A 20,154-nucleotide genomic window follows, 5' to 3' on the forward strand; every position below is an offset into this window, starting at 1 on the left:
TACTAACTACCACTTGCGGTCAGAGTCAAGAAAGAGTAAAATATATGGCTGTTGTGACGCCTTTTTGATTGCAAACAACAGAAAAATATGATTGTTCCAGATTTGACACCGTATTTTTCAACGCCTACCATGGGAGAGCCATTCCAAGAAGAAGGGGGCATGAAGCATCGCGAGTCTTACCTCGGTGACCCCATCGTGGGCCGAGTTTCCAATAAGCACTTGCTTGAGATGCAGCCGGTCGCTTCGCTGCGGCCAGCGCTGCGGCAAGCAGTCCGAGTCGAATGACGGTCCAGCCACTAGGTTGGTGTACGCCTCCGCCGTCACGAAGGCGCCCGCCGGTTGGCCAAGGAGACACGCCCACTGCCTCTCTTGGCTGACGTCAACTGACTGCCGAGGAACGACAACGCTCTTGCGTAGTGAGTAAAATCACCGTAGTCCCTAGACCATTTTGATGGTTGTTACTATATATGGTGTTTCTCCAGTGATTTTCTTTTATCATGATTTATAGTGAGATTTTATCATGAGGCCAAGCTAAGTCGACTTTTCTGAAGCTTCTCAAAATTATGCTTTAAAACACTTTGCACGAGGCTTCATAGGAAGCTTTAGCACTTACCATTTCTTCCCAAACATCTAATTATTTAAATTGTTCGGTTTGCGTGCCAAAAGCACCATCTGATTTGGCGGCAGGTCGCATAGATTAGAGTTTCCAGCGACAAAGCCGTATTTTTATTTTTATTTACCTATTGATACTGCAATCCCCACCGGGCATTTAGCAGGGTGGGTTACAATACATGAGAGAAAATACAACATAATGGCAAACGAAATATATGTACATGCCTAGGTCACAGTCAAGAAAGAATAAAAGAAAAATTAAGCAAAACATTTATCAAACGTGCAAATGAAATAGACGAACACTCAACGTATAAATCATATAGACAGTCACTATAATATAACCAATTATGTTTCAGCCATCAAGAAGGGATGCGAAAGCTGACAAAGAGTCTGCTTGAACGGTACAGCTGCTGAGATTATTCCAGTCTGACTGTTCGTGGAAAAAATGAATACTTGAAAGAGTCATTATGAGAACGAAAAGGTGTTATTGTTAGTTCATGTCTTTGGCGTGTCGAATAACCGGAAGAAAATGTAATCCATTCGCTAACCTCGACTTTACAATGCCCCTTAACTAATTGATTTAAAAATTTTAGTCTCGATGAGTGGTTTCTATCGGATAATGGGATTAGGTTAGCGCGAGCTTGTAGTTCAGTGATTGAGCTACGTCGAAAGTTGTTATAAATGAACTGTACGGCTTTTTTTTGACATTCTCTAGTTTCAGAATATTACATTTTGTATAGGGGTCCCATAGTATTGCAGCATAGTCTAAGACTGAGAGTACAATGGACGCGTATGCTAATCTTCTTACAGCAGGGGTAGCCACAGGTAATGTTCTTCTTAAAAAAGAATAACTTTCTATAAGCATTCGCTGTAACGTAGGGAATATGTTTGTTCCACCTAAGATTGTTGGAAATCCATAGCCCAAGATATTTGTTTTCAGACACTTCAGACAAAAGCACATTGTTAAAATTATACGGAAACGATGAGGGCCTCTTCTTACGAGTGATCCGCATGAAAACGGTCTTGTCGAAGTTTATACACATCTGCCACCGCTTACACCAACAAACAACACGCTGAAAATCATTGTTTAACAATGCATGATCAGATTGATCATTAACCTCCGTATATAGAACACAATTGTCCGCGTATAATTTTATTTTGATAGAGATGCCTTCTACCATGTCGTTTACATACATAAGAAAAAGGAGTGGCCCTAGGACCGAGCCCTGCGGGACACCCGATTTTTCTAGTAACTGCTTAGATTGATGTTCTTTGAACGCAACAAAATGTTGGCGATTGTTCAAATACGCTGATATCCAATTAACAAGTTGAGAGTTTTTAAGCAGACTATTTAATTTAAATAACAATTTCCTGTGTGATGCTTTGTCGAAAGCTTTGGAGAAGTCCATAAAAATTGCATCAATTTGTTTTACGTTATTTACAGATACGGCAAAATCATGTATAGTAGCAACTAGATGTGTGCAAATTGAGTACCCTTTCCGAAATCCATACTGGCATTTAGTTAAGATGTTATGTGTATCTAAAAAATCCACGATATGTTTATGTATTATGTGCTCTAATAATTTGCAAGTGTTAGAGGTTAAAGATACCGGACGGTAATTCTTTATAGACTGTTTGGCACCTTGTTTAAGAAGTGGTGTTACTCGGGCTGTTCTCCAGTCATTCGGGAGTTGACCTTCTTCCAAGGAACGTAAAAACACAATGTACAAGTATTTCGAAACCCATTCGGCATACCTTTTTAGGAAAGTGTTGGGTATATCGTCTGGGCCTGAACTTTTATTTTCATCAAGTTTTAAAGGCATGTGGAATATGCCCTGTTCACTTATTGATACGTCAGAAATAGTGGGCAAACAATTCTCAAACATAGGTAAGACACCATCATCACTTGTAAAAACTGAATGGAAATGCTCATTAAATAAGTTAGCAGTTTTTTCTTCATCATTCAAGTGAATGCCATCAACTTCAAAAACATCGCATTAGTAATGTTTCGGTGACACCTCCCGCCAAAATTTATCTGGAGACGCTGTGATGAATTTAGGCAATGATTCTTCATAGTAACGTTGTTTCTCAGTAGATAATTGGATCCGAAGTTTAGATGAAAGAGAGAAATTTCTTCCATTGATCTGGTGAAGCACTGCTTGATTTTTTCATTTTATCTTTTAACCTCTTTTTTATTTTTATTTATTTACAGAGTACTGCAGGCCAACTTGTGACCCAGGCAGGAGGGAATATGTTCATACAGTAATGTAATTAAATGCGTTCAAAGAAAAGAATTGCATATGAAATATGAAATACATTGAATCATATGAGGTACATTGAAGGATGATATAAATACAGAAAAACACATTCTACAAGCATACAATGCAAGGGATTGAATTGAAAGGAAAGAAATATTTACAGTAACAGTTTCCACAGTTTACACAGGTTTTTTTTTTCATGATAACACGCATTAAAGTACTCATGCGGTCGCACGTTTATTCGAAATGCAGTTTTTCAATGGCATGTAATATGTTATTGGACAGGAATACATCGGCCGGCAGAGAGATCCAATCATTTATTGTTCTAGGAAAGAAAGAATATTTAAAGCAATTTGTACGCGCGAAAATAGTTAGCTGCCTTTTCAATCTCAGCGTCTCCCGAGAAATCCAGGGATTCTTTTTTCTTTTCTTAACAATAGTTGGTACATACTTTTGAATGCATTTATTAAGCATACCTTTAATGCGTTCCCATAGTTCCTGCACATCTACAATATTCTCTGAAAATGAATCTAAGTAAAACGAAAGCGTATCTATAATCGAAACATCATCAGCTCGGGAGAAATTGCGGAATCAGACAGCGCTAAAGCTGTCTTTCCAATTCATATTATTCATGGTTAGTAACACAGCCTCGTGATCCGATATACCGGGAAATACATCGCACTTAGTGTGACTACTTATGGTCCCACTTACAAAAAAGAGGTCCAGGATTGTTTCAGAATTACCCTGTATTCTAGTACAGGTATCCACTAACTGTAGTAAATTAAAAGAAAAGACTATGTCCAGCATGACCTCCCCTAAGTTGTCGTTATCACGTTTGACCGACATCGTTTCCCAATCAATGCTTGGAAAGTTAAAATCTCCCGAGAGAATAATGCGGTCAGCGGGTTTCACATGCTCGCTCATGTATAGCTTCAAAGAATCCAAAACTTCAACACCAGAATTAGGAGGTCGGTACAGAGCAGCTATGACATATCGAATATTTTCATGGTAGGCCTTGCAGAATATGCACTCAACATCTCATAAATCAGGCACCTTTAAGAGCTTAATGTTATCCTTGGAAAAGATGGCTACACCTCCGCCCCTGCTACCTCTGTTTTTTCTGAATACGCTATACCCATGTGGAATGAACTCGCTATCATATATTTCTTCATTTAACCATGTCTCCGTCAATACAATGATATCTAGGTTATACGACAAAATAATTCCCTCTAACTGTGTACGCTTGTTTATAATGCTCCTACAATTTGCGTTAAGTATTCCTAAAGAGCCACGCCTGCGCTTAGTCTGTCAATTTTCAGAACTTGATTTCTTCAGCTTATAACGGCATCTTTTTTTCAGCATCCCAGCCAAACAAAGTCCCGTTGATACTCAACTTATCGTAATGCAGCCTTACTTTCATGTTTTTCTGCCTTTCTTCCTTAGAACTCTCCCATAAAAGCCTCCCTGTGTCACGTACTCGCTTAGGAAAGTCTTCAGATAGTGACAGTTCACTGTCCTTTAGTTTATGCGATGCTCTAAGCAGGGCATTCTTCTCTCGGTAGTCAAGAAATTTTAGAATCACTGGACGGGTTTTATTGTCGTCTTTTCTTCCGAGTCTGTGACACCTTTCTATGCCTGTTTCTATGTGTTCTTTCTATGTGTTTCTATGCCTAGTTTTTTACTAAAGACTTCATCTTTTACATTTCATTCTAAGTATTCTGAAGTTTCAACTCTAGGTTCATGTAAGCCATAAATTATTAAGTTATTTCTCCTACTTCTGTTTTCTAGATCATCAAAATGTTCACTAATGTTAGCGAGTTCTTCCTCGAGGTTCGTTATTGTTGTTTTGATGCTTTCTACGTTAGAGTTCAGTGCGCTTAAACCACCCAATCGACGCTCGATGTCATCAGTTCTTTCTGTTAATTTTGATTGGCTCCTTTGCATATCATTCTGTGTTGCTTGCATATCATTTATAGTAGAAAGAATTTTACTTTGCCCATTTAACAGTTCTAGCAAGAGATCTTTTTCTGTTGGACCTTGATTTTCTTCTACGTCTCCGCAAACCAGAAGATCTCTAATTAATGAGCTAATTATACTAGACAAAAATAATTAACACGCAGTGGGCAGGGCCGCAGCAGCGAAAACCGGTTATCCGATCAATAACTACGAGTTGGCATATATCTACTAACCTGTAGCATGAAGCAAAAGGGATTGTTCAGCATGTTGCCGGGATTGCTGCCGCCTAGCCCACTGGTGAAGCACAGCTCGTCCGGCGCCTTTATAGCTGTTCGATGGGGCATGTGACTTGACGTCACTGTTGTGGAAGCGATACCCGGACTTGTGACGCATGGAAAACTTTGTCGATTCATGATGCCGCATTCACCACGTGTCGATGAATGCACGCCAGCGTCTTGGTCCACGCCCACCAACGTTGTCGAAGCAGCACAGGCGCTAGTCGAAGCTTGGTTTCCGCGAGTAAGCGGCGTAACCTGTAGCATGAAGCAAAAGGAATTGTTCAGCATGTTGCCGGGATTGCTGCCGCCTAGCCCACTGGTGAAGCACACCTCGTCCGGCGCCTTTATAGCTGTCCGATGGGGCATGTGACTTGACGTCACTGTTGTGGAGGCGATACCCGGACTTGTGACGCATGGAAAACTTTGTCGATTCATGATGCCGCATTCACCACGTGTCGATGAATGCACGCCAGCGTCTTGGTCCACGCCCACCAACGTTGTCGAAGCAGCACAGGCGCTAGTCGAAGCTTGGTTTCCGCGAGTAAGCGGCGTAACCTGTAGCATGAAGCAAAAGGAATTGTTCAGCATGTTGCCGGGATTGCTGCCGCCTAGCCCACTGGTGAAGCACACCTCGTCCGGCGCCTTTATAGCTGTCCGATGGGGCATGTGACTTGACGTCACTGTTGTGGAGGCGATACCCGGACTTGTGACGCATGGAAAACTTTGTCGATTCATGATGCCGCATTCACCACGTGTCGATGAATGCACGCCAGCGTCTTGGTCGACGCCCACCAACGTTGTCGAAGCAGCACAGGCGCTAGTCGAAGCTTGGTTTCCGCGAGTAAGCGGCGTAACCTGTAGCATGAAGCAAAAGGAATTGTTCAGCATGTTGCCGGGATTGCTGCCGCCTAGCCCACTGGTGAAGCACACCTCGTCCGGCGCCTTTATAGCTGTCCGATGGGGCATGTGACTTGACGTCACTGTTGTGGAGGCGATACCCGGACTTGTGACGCATGGAAAACTTTGTCGATTCATGATGCCGCATTCACCACGTGTCGATGAATGCACGCCAGCGTCTTGGTCGACGCCCACCAACGTTGTCGAAGCAGCACAGGCGCTAGTCGAAGCTTGGTTTCCGCGAGTAAGCGGCGTAACCTGTAGCATGAAGCAAAAGGAATTGTTCAGCATGTTGCCGGGATTGCTGCCGCCTAGCCCACTGGTGAAGCACACCTCGTCCGGCGCCTTTATAGCTGTCCGATGGGGCATGTGACTTGACGTCACTGTTGTGGAGGCGATACCCGGACTTGTGACGCATGGAAAACTTTGTCGATTCATGATGCCGCATTCACCACGTGTCGATGAATGCACGCCAGCGTCTTGGTCGACGCCCACCAACGTTGTCGAAGCAGCACAGGCGCTAGTCGAAGCTTGGTTTCCGCAAGTAAGCGGCGTAACCTGTAGCATGAAGCAAAAGGAATTGTTCAGCATGTTGCCGGGATTGCTGCCGCCTAGCCCACTGGTGAAGCACAGCTGGTCCGGCGCCTTTATAGCTGTCCGATGGGGCATGTGACTTGACGTCACTGTTGTGGAGGCGATAGCCGGACTTCTGACGCATGGAAAACTTTGTCGATTCATGATGCCGCATTCACCACGTGTCGATGAATGCACGCCAGCGTCTTGGTCGACGCCCACCAACGTTGTCGAAGCAGCACAGGCGCTAGTCGAAGCTTGGTTTCCGCGAGTAAGCGGCGTAACCTGTAGCATGAAGCAAAAGGAATTGTTCAGCATGTTGCCGGGATTGCTGCCGCCTAGCCCACTGGTGAAGCACACCTCGTCCGGCGCCTTTATAGCTGTCCGATGGGGCATGTGACTTGACGTCACTGTTGTGGAGGCGATACCCGGACTTGTGACGCATGGAAAACTTTGTCGATTCATGATGCCGCATTCACCACGTGTCGATGAATGCACGCCAGCGTCTTGGTCGACGCCCACCAACGTTGTCGAAGCAGCACAGGCGCTAGTCGAAGCTTGGTTTCCGCGAGTAAGCGGCGTAACCTGTAGCATGAAGCAAAAGGAATTGTTCAGCATGTTGCCGGGATTGCTGCCGCCTAGCCCACTGGTGAAGCACACCTCGTCCGGCGCCTTTATAGCTGTCCGATGGGGCATGTGACTTGACGTCACTGTTGTGGAGGCGATACCCGGACTTGTGACGCATGGAAAACTTTGTCGATTCATGATGCCGCATTCACCACGTGTCGATGAATGCACGCCAGCGTCTTGGTCGACGCCCACCAACGTTGTCGAAGCAGCACAGGCGCTAGTCGAAGCTTGGTTTCCGCAAGTAAGCGGCGTAACCTGTAGCATGAAGCAAAAGGAATTGTTCAGCATGTTGCCGGGATTGCTGCCGCCTAGCCCACTGGTGAAGCACAGCTGGTCCGGCGCCTTTATAGCTGTCCGATGGGGCATGTGACTTGACGTCACTGTTGTGGAGGCGATAGCCGGACTTCTGACGCATGGAAAACTTTGTCGATTCATGATGCCGCATTCACCACGTGTCGATGAATGCACGCCAGCGTCTTGGTCGACGCCCACCAACGTTGTCGAAGCAGCACAGGCGCTAGTCGAAGCTTGGTTTCCGCGAGTAAGCGGCGTAACCTGTAGCATGAAGCAAAAGGAATTGTTCGGCATGTTGCCGGGATTGCTGCCGCCTAGCCCAATGTTTTTATTATGATGATGATCATGGTGTAAGCCCTACCAGGGGCCTGCGGAAGTGGCGCTGGCGAAAACGAGCCGCAGGAGTTTACCTTGGTTAGTCCCCTGTCACGGCGGTTTTCAGTTACGCTGCAGCCGTCTTGTCATCTCTGCGGCCAGCAGCGTGGGGCGCCTTTAACGCCATCACATGACCAATTTACAACGCGAAAATAGTTTAGTGAGAGAACCCTGCAGCGTTGCAAGCTTCATCTGACCCACCATTTTGTGAAGTTGGTCAATCGTTGTTCTGCGTGTCGGGTGTATTTTTACATGTTCCTCGGACATTATACAGTAGCCGAATTTATATTAATGGGACAACTGGCGCATCGCATCTCATCCCATCAACTTTCTAGCACACGGGGCTAATGCGCTAGTAAAGCTCGTCACATCAAAGCGCCAGACAAGGATGAATGGAAACGAGAAAGTGCATTTTCTCTCTGCATGTAAACGCGATCGCATCGCATTAAGAATTGTGGGAAATGGAATTTGCTGTGGACCTGCTGCACTCGTCGAGCTGCAGCGTGGCGTGGCGACGGTGCACTGCTTTACCTTGGATGCGTCAGCCGCCACCAGGGCTGATGCGCCACGTGTAAATGCTGGCGCATCGTATTACTCGTGGTGCGCTAGAAAATGCGATGCGCTGTTGTGGCATTCTGTCACATTCATGTAAACGCGGCTGTGTATGAAAGGCAGTAGACAGTGACGTTTTGCTTTTTAGAAGGCGAGTTTGCTTGACAAGTTTGTCCCACGATCTACCGACATACTTTCCAATGAATTGCTACCTAGTTTTCCATCTCAGTCATAGTATGATGTGCGCATACCATGATATAGATAAGTATAATGGTTAGGGATCGATGTTCGTAGTTAGTGGTGGTGTTCCGAGATGGCGCCCCTCGATTAGCCGAATGCATGCTCGCAACTCAAAGGATTAACCAAAGTCTGATGGAGGACAGCGTTTCTTTCCGCAGCGAGCCTTCCTGCCGGGATGCGACCAGGCAACCTGCTCTTCTTATCCCGACCATCTGTGGTTAAGGGGTCGATATCGCTCACTCCAGTAACCGCAACAAAAACGCGTAGATCGTCTCACTGCCTCTGCTTTTACCCTGCGTCTACGGAGGCAACACTCGTCTCGCCAAACCTCCCAAGCGCTCTTAGTCACTCTCGGCTGGTTAACTACCCCCCGTCATGCTCGTTTGAGCAAAAAACTGCCGGTTGGTGGCCCTCTGCAGCAAAATAGGTTTAGAAAGCCACACCCAGCGGAATTTTCTTCCTCGCTTAAGGACACGTCGTCACGGCTAAAGTCCACAAAACACACTTTACAAGCGTGCTTTGTCAACTCTCTGAGCACTCGCTCGGGGAATGCCATCACCACTTTCCACATAATTTTCCTGACGGCCCCCGTGTACATTGCTGAATTCCTGGCGCCACTACAGCTGCATCGAGTAGGAAGAAGACTGCTAAGAAAAGCATGGCGAACTGTACCCTATTCTACAACTGGTACAGCGCAACATACAAAGGAAGAAACAAGCCGAGCCGGCCAGATAAAGGAACAGCGCTCTGTTCCTTGCTCGGCTCGGCTTGTTGCTCTCTTTGTATGTTGCGCTGTACCAGTTCTAGAATGCAATAACAGCGCACCCAATCCTCAACCCTAGTGAACTGCAACCAATGCCCGAACTTCTGCTCTCAGACCCCTCTCCCCATCAAGAAAGCTAGTGGACACTTGTTGTACACGTAGTATAACAAGAAGAAAAACCCTTTCTTTAAACAGCAAAAAAACGTGCGCCAATGGTCTTCTCAATTTGAACCCTTCCCCCTTCAAAAATGATGCTGGCGATGTCCTGGTAGCCCTACACACACAGGCATAATAAAGCTGCACTTAAAAAAGTCGCAGTTAAGCCGGAAAGGCGATGTACCAATTGCGATAGCAAATTAGTAGATAACTCTACGAAGTAAGGATAGTACGTGTATCGGCCGCATAAACTTGCAAACATTCGCTTACTAACTAAATTAACACTGATGAAATGTGTAAGCTTAACTCAACGAGGAAGTAGAAGGAAACAGACACATGGAGCTGTCCTTGTGTGTCTGCTTTTTCTACGTCTTTGTTCAGTCGCGCTTACAAATTCTATCATGGATTCAAGCCACCAAGCCCATCAATGTGTTTTAACTAAATTAGCCAGCACGGTGTCACGCGCACACAGGTAAACATGAACGCACATAGCTCGATGACAGCGGAACAGTCTGTGAAAATGCTGGAGTTAGGGATTGACCTCCATGCATCTGTCGCTTCAAGGCGTACGAAACGTCAAAAGCGAAGCCCATACGAAACTACTGGCACAAGGCGCATTCTGAAAACACCCCAGATCGCTTTGAAAATGAGGCCTGCGCGGGTGAGCACTTTAGCACCATCGCGGACCGCTTTCAGGACACACGAGCGCCGACAACGCGTCCCTACGGCGTCCGCCAAAGGAGTCCGCTAAGGCGTCCGTTTGTCGCCTGGCCTGCGTCGTATTATGCCCAAACCATTGGCACGCCTCGGAAAGCGATCGCTACATTTCGCGTTGGTCGGAGGAAGAGGGCACGCAACCACTGGACGGAAGCTCAGACGCGCGCCGAAGCTTGCTCCTGTGGCTCGCTCCTCCGCTGCGGCGCACTGTTGCTGAACTATTTTGTCTTTAACCGTCAAAGCCCGGCCTCAAACAGCCTGCTCTAAATTAAGCTTGAAACAATGAGTTAGTGATCTGTACGCTCAATCAGATATGAAAAACACCTTTCATAAATGAATGTATGTTTACCGCAACAGTGGATGACCCCTGAAGCTGAACTGAGTGGCGTGGAGCTTCGTAAGATGCGCCGGCACGAGGTTGAGTAATGAAGTTCTGTCGGTGGGGAGTATTCCGCTCTCTCTCAAAGCAGGTCGATCTACTCTGGAAAAGGGAGCTAAATATGGAACACGTAAATACACCCTCGAAGAAAGTTTCCCGAACTCTTTGTTTTGAGAGTGTGTGATGGTGGATGACCACTGAAGCTGACGCGATCGGCGTTGTGCTTCGAAGATTTGCCGTCACACGGTTGAGCAACAAAGTTCTGTCGGGGAAGGAAGTATTCTGCTCTCTCTCAAAGGAGGTCGATCTGCTCTGTAAAAGGTAGCCAAATAAGGGACAAGTAGATACTCCCTCGAAGAGAGTTCACGGAACTCTTTGTTTTGAGAGTGTGTGAATGTGGATGACCCGCCAAACTGACCCGATCGACATTTAGCTTCTGAGGATGCGTCAGCAAGCGGTCGAGTAATAAAGTTCGGTGGGGGGGGGGGCGAGGGCAGTGTCTGCTCTCTCTCAAAGGAGGTCGATCTACTATGGCAAATGGAGCTACATATGGGACAAGTAGATGCTCCCTCCAAGACAGTTCCCGGAACTATTTGTTTAGAGACTGTGTGACGATGGACGACCAGCGAAGGTGACCCGACCGGTGTTGAGCTTCGCTAGATGCACCGGCCAGCGGTTGAGTAATTAAGTTCTGTCGGGGGGCAGGAAACGATTCTGCTCCCTCAAAAAAGGAGGTCGATCTACTCTGGGAAAGGGAGCTAAATATGGAAGAAGTAGATACTCCCTCGAAGATAGTTTTCAGAACTCTTTGTTTTGAGAGTATGCGAAGGTGGATCCCCCGCGAAGCTGACCCGATCAGCGTTGAACTTCGGAAGATACACCGGCACGAGGTTGAGTGATAAAGTTCTGTCGGTGGGGAGCATTCTTCTCTCTCAAAGTAGGTCGATCTACTCTGGAAAAAGGAGCTAAATATGGGACAAGTAGATGCTCCCATCAAGAGAGTTCCCGGAACTGTTTGTTTAGAGACTGTGTGACGGTGGACGACCAGCGAAGGTGACCCGACCGGCGCTGACCTTCTGTAGATGCGCCAGCAAACAGTTGACTAATAAAGTTCGGTCGGGGGGCGGGAAACGATTCTGTTCCATCAAAAAGGAGGTTGATCTACTATGGAAAGGCGAGGTATATATGGAACAAGTAAATACCCCCTCGAAGAGAGTTCCGGAACTCTTTATTTTGAGAGAGTGTGAAGGTGGATGACCAGCGAAGCAGACCCGATCGGCGTTGAGCTTTGGAAGATGCGCCGGTACATGCGGCTACACGTAAAGGTTTGTCGTCAAGAGACATGGAAGCGAAGCCTTTATGAGAACTTCTTTAGACGCGTTGTAGTTAACCGATGCAAGTTAGCCTTTGTCTGCGCCTGCCTACCCGTGCTGCGGACTCAAAGCTGCCCAATGTTCCTGCATCTAATGCACCACGACCGCCATCCACCGTCTTCAGCCGTCGCTTTTTCGACCGTATGCTGTTCATTTCTGATTGGTCGCTATCGAACTGCAGGCAGTCACTTAATCGGCAGCTTGCTCCGAAGTAGCGATCTAGAAAGTCTCTTTGGAACCTCGCGTAGGCGCCGTCAAATATCGACACCTTGTGCTCGTGACATCGACAACTCTTTGCGGTATCCTTGCCGTCGTATATGCGGCGTCGCGGTTTGCGTCGTCTACTCTTGCTAATCGCTTGCGTGCCACATCGTGGGCACGATCTTGCTCTCGGGGCGCCGGGTTGACACGACGTCGGCGGCCTCCCTCCCGCCGCAGCTCTTGCTGTCACTTCTTGTAGATACGTTGCTCTTCAGGCATGTGGATGACGCGTGGCCTTCGCATAAGAACGGTGGAGCGAAATTGTAGCAAAACGTTTACTTGATCAATTTATCAGGCGCACACTACGTCACGCAAAATATAATACTTCACAGAGAGACAACCACGACGGAGCACCGTTTTCGACACAGCTGGCCGTTAATACGAATTAACACGGCAAGCTGGGCGAGTTGATGATTGAACATGTTCCTATGGGTGGGCCGCGCAACCCGGACAACCCGGTTGTTAGTCTGCGCTCGTACTGTGTACTTCCTCTCGTCCTTCGTCCGGGTTGCACTGCCTACCCATAGGAACACGTTAATGGGAACTCCGACGCGAGCGGCGATATGCGTTTGCGTATGTTTTCGGCTTGCTCGCTCTCAGCTACAGCTAATACACAGCTTCGCTGTAGAAGAGCCTCCGGCGTGCAAGGCAGTGCCCTGCGAATACCTGAACGTCATAACGGTGACGCCAGGATCACGTTGAACCTGCCCCGTAGCAGTGTGGTGATCTGCTGTTGCAGCAGTGTATGCACCCGCGAGCGAGCCGACCGAGTGCGTGTCCATTTGGCAAAATCGCGCAAACTCAGCACGCTCTCTTCAGTGCACCCGAGCTATGAGCCAGCATGCTACGCTACGAGCCCGCGAAAGTACTGCGCTATGCACTCTGGTCTGGCGTGTAGCAGCTTGGCCGTGCGTGAGCATGTTTCATTCACGCGACAACTGCGTGGCTAACGCCGCTAGTTATCATGCTGGCGCTGGTGTGACGCTAGGCTGAAGCCATAGAGCACCCACGCGACCACTATGCGCCGCCGTAGCAAAACTGCACCACGCGTGGCTCGCGCCCGCGTTAGTCAATTGCTGAGACAGGGATATTGCCCCTCTTAACGTGAAAGCGCGTCACACGCGGGGCATTAAAGGGGCCCTGAACCATTTTATTGCGACTGCGATCACATGGACACTCCATGCGCATTTCTGCCACCCGCGTCGGCGTCGCCCTACGGTTCTCTTAGAGTCCAAGGCCGATAAGATCATCGCCGCGCACCATACAGCGTATGTGCTCCTGAAAGCGTGCGAGGGTAAGCCGGTGATCGCGGCTCAATCTAACGCACGCAGCGAACCAAAGCAGGGAGGAAGCGCGCCACCTTCCGCCGTGAGCAAGATTTCGGTGGAAGGGTAGTGAGGTGGGGGGAACGCGTTACACTCCAGGCGGCCCGCGCAACCGGGCGCGCCCAGCGAGGCCGCTGTATCTTGAAAGTCCTATGTTGTAGATACATTTCCCTCTCTTCGCTGTGTTTTCGTGATTAGGTTGGTGTTGATGCAAGCGGCTGCAAGAAGGCAAATTCTCTCGCTGCTGCTGCCACGTTTTTTCACTACAGCCTTTTAACACCGAGTCTCCGTGATAATCGAGTGAGCGACCGAGAGATAGAGAGAAAGAGAGAGAAAAGATCTTTAAAGAACCTAAAGATCGCTTAATTTGCAGGAGTGGTGAGTGGTTCCGCCTTCACGGGAATCCATGCGCCGCCTTTGTTGCAACCGCACTCTCAGCCAACGTGATCTTATTCGAGAGGCGGAAGTTGATAGCAGCGTTTCCTACTGTTTTTGTGGGTGGGGGGTAGGGTTTAGAGGAGGCAAGACTAGATTTTATTAGCAATCTATGACAATATGCCGGTGCATTGGAAGCTGTTCGCGGTATTTATGTTGGTCTTTATGTTGGTAGGGAAGACGAAATGAAGGCTCCGTGGGTGCCGGATCATGTTGGATTGCAACACTCTGAGTGTTGTCTCTTGCATCTACGTGAGCTGTAGTGTGAGATCTGTCCATGTTTGCTCGCACGCGCATGGCACGATGCTTCTTAATTTACTTAACATGCGTATGTTTACAATTTTATACGGCCTATAGGACTGCTGTCCTTACTTCGTATAGCTGTCCATTTATTTGCTATAGCAATCGATGATTCGCCTTTTGGGCGAAACTGCGCATTTTTTATCGAAGAGGAGAAATTGAAGCTTAAATACGGTATTTCATAAATACTTTGCCGCAAAAAGTACTTCAATGCGTGCAGCAGAAGGGGAGTTACTGGCGATGAAACGCGACTTCCGCGGTGCCACAACTAGTTTCCTAATGATAGTCCAGTCGTTGTGGTGTGAACTTCTCCTCTTGTCCTTTGTGTATTATATTGTTATTTTCCCTTCAAGTATGTACCAACAGGCCCGGATTTCAACCTTTCTGCATAGTTTTTCAATGGCTTGCACTAAGGAGGCCACGGCAGAGTGGGTCGTGCCCGCAATCCTCCGCCGTCTAAATGTCCCTGTGGCATGCAGTTCACATTTAATTTTGGTTGCTAACGCAGACGCCACAACCTCAGATTTCAGTGCCTACGACGCGACAAACGTAAGCCAAATGTGGTTGACCTCAGCGAGCCGCAGTGGGCTTAGCCAGTGGACTCGTGGGGGCACCCCGCGGTGGCCGCGATGTCTACGCTACGTAACAGATCGCAGCTATCAATAGCAGCCGCGTATGGGAATGCACTTTATTACGATATAAACCGTCCAGAAAGGTATGTGATTTCGCCAAGGCGGAACGGTGGTTCAGGGCCCCTTTGAGGCGTCGAATTAGACATGGCGCAAATGTGCGGCGATGCTTCCGCCACCGGCGTCACTTCGCCGGCCGCAGCCTCGCACGCTCGAAACGCGGGATTCGAAGAGAGACTCACCAGGTTGCATCCTAGGGAGGAGGCAACTGAAGCAAGTTCGCTGTTGTTTGCGAAGGGCTGCAGGGGCGATCCGCTCATCAGAACGATGCGGGAGACGTTGACCAGGGAGCGTTCCCAAACAGGCGACACCAGGTGCAGCCCGATGGACACAGCACCGGCGCCATGGCCCACCAGAACCACAGAGGTCGCATTTCCGCCGAACTTCTCTGCGTTGTGCTCGGTCCACCGCAGCGCCTGCCAAAAAACCAAATTACCTGAATGCAACGTACGACAGTGTCTGTGAACCACTGTTTCATGCTACTTTATTTAAGGTAGTGGAGGCAGACCACCGTGATTTCTTAGTGGCGATGGTCAGTGGCGTAGCCAGAAATTGCGTTCGGGGGGGAGGGGCTCAGTTGCAGTTCGGCCTCCTCCTTAAGAGGTAGCTTTAGCTCGGGTGCTCCTATCTAAACACATGCAGAAGGAGAATTCCTTTTTCTCAGCAGCCACAGCACCGAAGTTCGCGAGGTTTGTTGCATTTGAAAGAAAAGGTTAAATTATAGTGACTGTTCGTTTCGAATTTTTGATTTAGGTTGTCAATTATTTATTAAAAATTGGAAAAAACTGCAAATTTTGAGAAAGTGATACTATTAAGTTTAAAACTCTAACTCAACAATAAAAAATCATATCACAATTCTGTGACTTGCACCTAATAGTGCATCTACAGCGGACGAAATTGATATGTTACACAGGAATCTCAAAAAACTTAGTATTATGGGAATACGGCTTGTGCAGAACCCTTGTGCACAACTCAACCAATTCAGGTAAGATACACACTGACATACCAAATTTGTCGGCTTCGACTGCTATAGTAGATGCCGCTTACAGGACGGTGATATCGGTTCTTGATGCAGGCCTATTAGTTTGTAAACACCGTGCTTCGATTTTTTTCGAACTTCCGATATTTTAAAACTGTTTTAAACAAAATTCAGGCCCTAAATCAACATTCTGCTTCCAACAGACACTAGAATGCAACTTTCCCTCTCAAATGCAAGAAATTTCATTAGAAGCAATTCAGGGGTTCTCTCAGAAAAGCGTTTCTGAGTTTTACATGTATCTGAGTAGATCACGTTGAAGTTGTGCCCGAGCTAAAGGATCCTCTTAAACAATCTGTCGAGGATCAAATACATCAATAATAACTACATTTCGATTGCCAAAGATGCTGCAAACGAATTCTTGAACGCTACGCACTGTCAAAACAATCAAAATAATTAGTTTTTTTATCAAATATTATACTCTTTTCTGCCAAAAATTATGCTCAAAGTAACTGATATCAATGCTTCCATGTTTATGTCTATTCAATAATTAAAGAAAATACCACACGAACTTTAGAACTGTATCAGTTCAAAACCTGCAAAGCGTTGCATGTCGCTGATATGAAGATTGTAAAGGCCATGAAATGAACAAGTTGACGAGAAATATGTTAAACTTCGTCATTCAAGAACCTTGTTTACATTCTGGCACACATGCAACGGCCAGTGAAAAAGGTCAATGACGCTATCATTTGCTCCAATGTATTACGTAGGAGCAGCTGTCACCAGTCGTGTATCGTGAGTAATTGCACCGAAATTATAGTCGCAACAGAGCGCACGTATAAAAGCAGGAGTTTGGCTAAATATACAAGGGCGAGTCAAATGAAAGGGAACCAATGCGAATATATGGCAAACGGGGTACTTTATTCAGGAGTAGTCTCCATGAGCATTTAGACATTTGTCCCATTGACTAACGAGTCGCGTGATTCCCATCTCATAAAACTCCTTGGGTTGCTGCTCCAAAAAGTCTGCAGCTTGCTCTTTCACGTAATCGTCCGACAAGAATCTGGTTGCCTTGAGCCGTTTGCTTTAGTTCCCCCAAAATGTGGAAGTCGCAAGTGACAGATCTGAGCTGTATGGCGGATATTGCGGCATTTCCCACTTGAACTTCGCCAGTTTTATATTAACCACATCAGCGACGTGGGGATGGGCATTGACGGGGAACAAGATGACCCCATTCGTCGATTTTCCATGTCGTTTGTTCTTGATTGAGAAACGCAGCCGATGCCGCGTTTCACAATATCGGAAAGAATTGATAGTGTTTCAATATTTAGCAAACTCTATCAATAATGGCTGCTGACGATCTAAAATACAGTCAACAATACCTTTCCGGTGGAAATTATGGCCTTTGAATTCTTGGGGCTGGTGAATTCGAATGTTTTCACTGTAAGCGTTGCCGTCGTGCTTCAGGCTATTAGTAGTGGCACCATGGTTCGTCCCCGATCACAACTGCAGAAAAGAAGTCAGCACCCTCATTGCGATACCGGATCAGATGAGTCAAGGCAGCGCCGAACTTCTCCGTCATCTGGCGGTGGTTCAAAATCTTGTGAAAAAGTATTGTGCGCAAACAAACAGGGACGAAGAATAGAAGACACACAAGGACGAGCGCTTCCTTGTGTTTCTTCTATTCTTCGTCCCTGTTTGTTTGCGCACAATAAGTTTTGAGATGAATCTGTTCCAACTAGGCCGACTCGCAGTAAAAATCTTGGGCATCCATTGCATGCACAAGAGCCGATAACCGAGATGTTCATGAATTATGGCGTAAACGGAACCATGGCTAATGTTCACACGCTCGGCCGGTTCATCGATGCTTATCTTCCGTTCTTGTCTCATCAGCTCATCAACCTTTGCAATTCTGTTGTGCGTGATTGCACACTGGCTTTGGCCTGTTCTTGGATCGTCTTTGCAACTTTCACGTCCTTCGTTGAACTGTTTCCAAGTACGCCGCGCAAGTACGCCGCGCGGTGGTCGCATCCAAGTATCCAAGTACGCCGCGCGGTGTCGGGGCAACACGAGAAAAGCGCATGCGGTCTTGCTGGCTCCGGCAGCCCGCGGGTAGCGAAAACAAAAACATTGAAGAGGCTCAATGTGCCTGCGTGAATAAAAGTCCAAGTAGAAAAAATAATAAGAACGTTGGTACCTTTGCTAACTTTAGTGTCTTGACATGGATGCTTTGGAGTAGGTGACAAAAATGGTATTTTTTGTTTGAAATGGCGGCACAAATGAACCACCACAACGCTTCGTCTCATCGGACCTCACTGCGTGCTTTGCCAACTTGTCTGACAGTTTGTTGATTTGGCTTGCCTTGTTGTATGTTGCGATGTACGACTTTAGAAAAGTCAATACACTTTCGCTTCAAACGTTTATAACAGCATTACACCAACAAAGTTCCGCAATTGAAAATCCATAGCGCAACTTTGGAACTTTGCACGTTTCACATCAATAGTTTATGAGAACCTTATACTCATAAAGTTTCGTAATTGACATCCATGCGCTCTGTAGATTCTGCGGCCTCCGCGACATGCAGCGGCGAGCCTGTTCGCCATCAAAACGCCCTTTAAACTTTGTGCTCGGATGGGACTGCTTGCGTTAACTCACGGTGTATGGACGTTGTCGCGAAGTCACGCCCGAGTTCGCAATTTTCACGGTGAAACGTTTTTTCGAGCGTGGAAAAGACATTCTACACAAAATCCAGAATTATTTCCGGCTCCCTGGGTTGTTCCAACCATGTTGTTCCAGTAATACTCGGTCAACTGATGGGAGGCACGTCTAGCGGCCTTCAAATCCTTTTCCGCATGCCATTCTGTAGCTTTAGGAAAGCATATGATGCGAGGCCAAACGTTGAGCAGTCTAACTGCTCAACGATTAGTCGCATCATATCAACGATCAACGATCAGTCGCATCGATCAACGATCAGTCGCATCGCATCTTTAGTCGCATCATATGCTTTACTAAAGCTACAGAATGACATGCGGAAAAGGATTTGAAGGCCGCTTGACGTGCCTCTCATCAGTTGACTGAGTATTACTGGAACATGGTTGGTCGTTTTCTTAGGGCATGGAAGGATACGAGGGCTAGTCAGGGACAAGGAAATAAGCCGCTTGTTCTGGGCGATGCAAGCATCCCAGAAGACATGACCGCCCTGCTTGCTAAAAGACCGAAGTACAGCGTCGAGCATCAAGTTCCTGCCCATGAACTGGCTGCTCTGAACAGGCGGGTGGCGAAGAAGGCTCCGCAGGATCACCATGACAGGTGCCTGTTGGAAGGTGTTGCCTGTCTTAGCAGGAGTGTCTCGCAACCGGCTCCTAATCGAACTGTATCCGCCATTCATAGGACTTTGACGTTTTGTAAAGACAACGAGCTTGTTCTTTTGGAAGCAGACAAAGAAGGGGGATTTGTTGTGCTCCCGAAGGGCATGTTTGGTGCTGAAGCCTCTGAGGCACTCATGAAGAATTTTAAACCTATTAAGAACTCTGAAACTTGAGTAAAAGGCAGGGTTATAAGAATGTGCAAGTCTCTTAATCTCAATAAACTAGCTAGGGACATCAGTAGCGCTTCAGGTGCCGCGCTAAATGTTTTCTTTACTACGAAGACGCATAAACCCGGCATCCCATTTAGCGAGCGTGGAACGTGGCAGGTTCAAGTCAGCCGCTTCATTTTAAGGAGTTTAAAGACGCTTGTTATATCTGACCCCTTTGTAGCAAAAAGCTCTGACGAGGTTGTTGAGTTTCTAAGGGCTAACCAGGACATAGGTCCGGCTTTTTCGGTTGAAGTGGAAGATCTTTTCTACTCCGTTCCTCATAGACATTTGTTTGGTGCTGTGAGGATGTGTATTGAAGAAAACGGCACCATTCGCTTCCAGAACGCAGTTGGTATTTCGGTGGAAGAGTTTTTAGCCCTTTTAGAAACCTATCTTAATAGCACTTTTATCATTTATGACGAACAGTTCTATTTGCAGAAACGTGGAATCTGCATCGGCTCGTGCCTTGCACCACTTTTGTGTAACATTTTTTAGCTACCATTGACAAAGCGCTTGATCAGGCGTTTGGGGGGGGGGG

The 20,154-nt window shown here is 47.1% G+C and overlaps 1 protein-coding gene across 6 annotated transcripts in view; it reads right to left on the reverse strand.

Moving 5' to 3' along the window:
* LOC135908158 (cholinesterase-like) overlaps nucleotides 1-20,154 on the reverse strand; it is an 828,064-nt gene that overhangs the window by 458,810 nt on the left and 349,100 nt on the right. For 4 of the 6 annotated variants that reach the window (XR_011511618.1, XM_070532652.1, XM_070532654.1 and 1 more), the window contains 2 exons: nucleotides 15,246-15,479; nucleotides 181-387 (listed from right to left, as the gene is read on the reverse strand). Coding sequence is in view for 4 of the 6 variants with exons in the window: in XM_070532652.1 (XP_070388753.1) it covers nucleotides 181-387; nucleotides 15,246-15,479 (441 nt within the window). In the remaining 2 variants the exon portion in view is untranslated. The remainder of the gene's footprint in view (nucleotides 1-180; nucleotides 388-15,245; nucleotides 15,480-20,154) is intronic. The other 2 variants (XR_011511619.1, XM_070532653.1) reach the window with 1 other exon arrangement.

The sequence above is a fragment of the Dermacentor albipictus genome, chromosome 1 (assembly GCF_038994185.2).
Source record: "Dermacentor albipictus isolate Rhodes 1998 colony chromosome 1, USDA_Dalb.pri_finalv2, whole genome shotgun sequence".
In the NCBI taxonomy this organism is placed as follows: Eukaryota; Metazoa; Arthropoda; class Arachnida; order Ixodida; family Ixodidae; genus Dermacentor; species Dermacentor albipictus.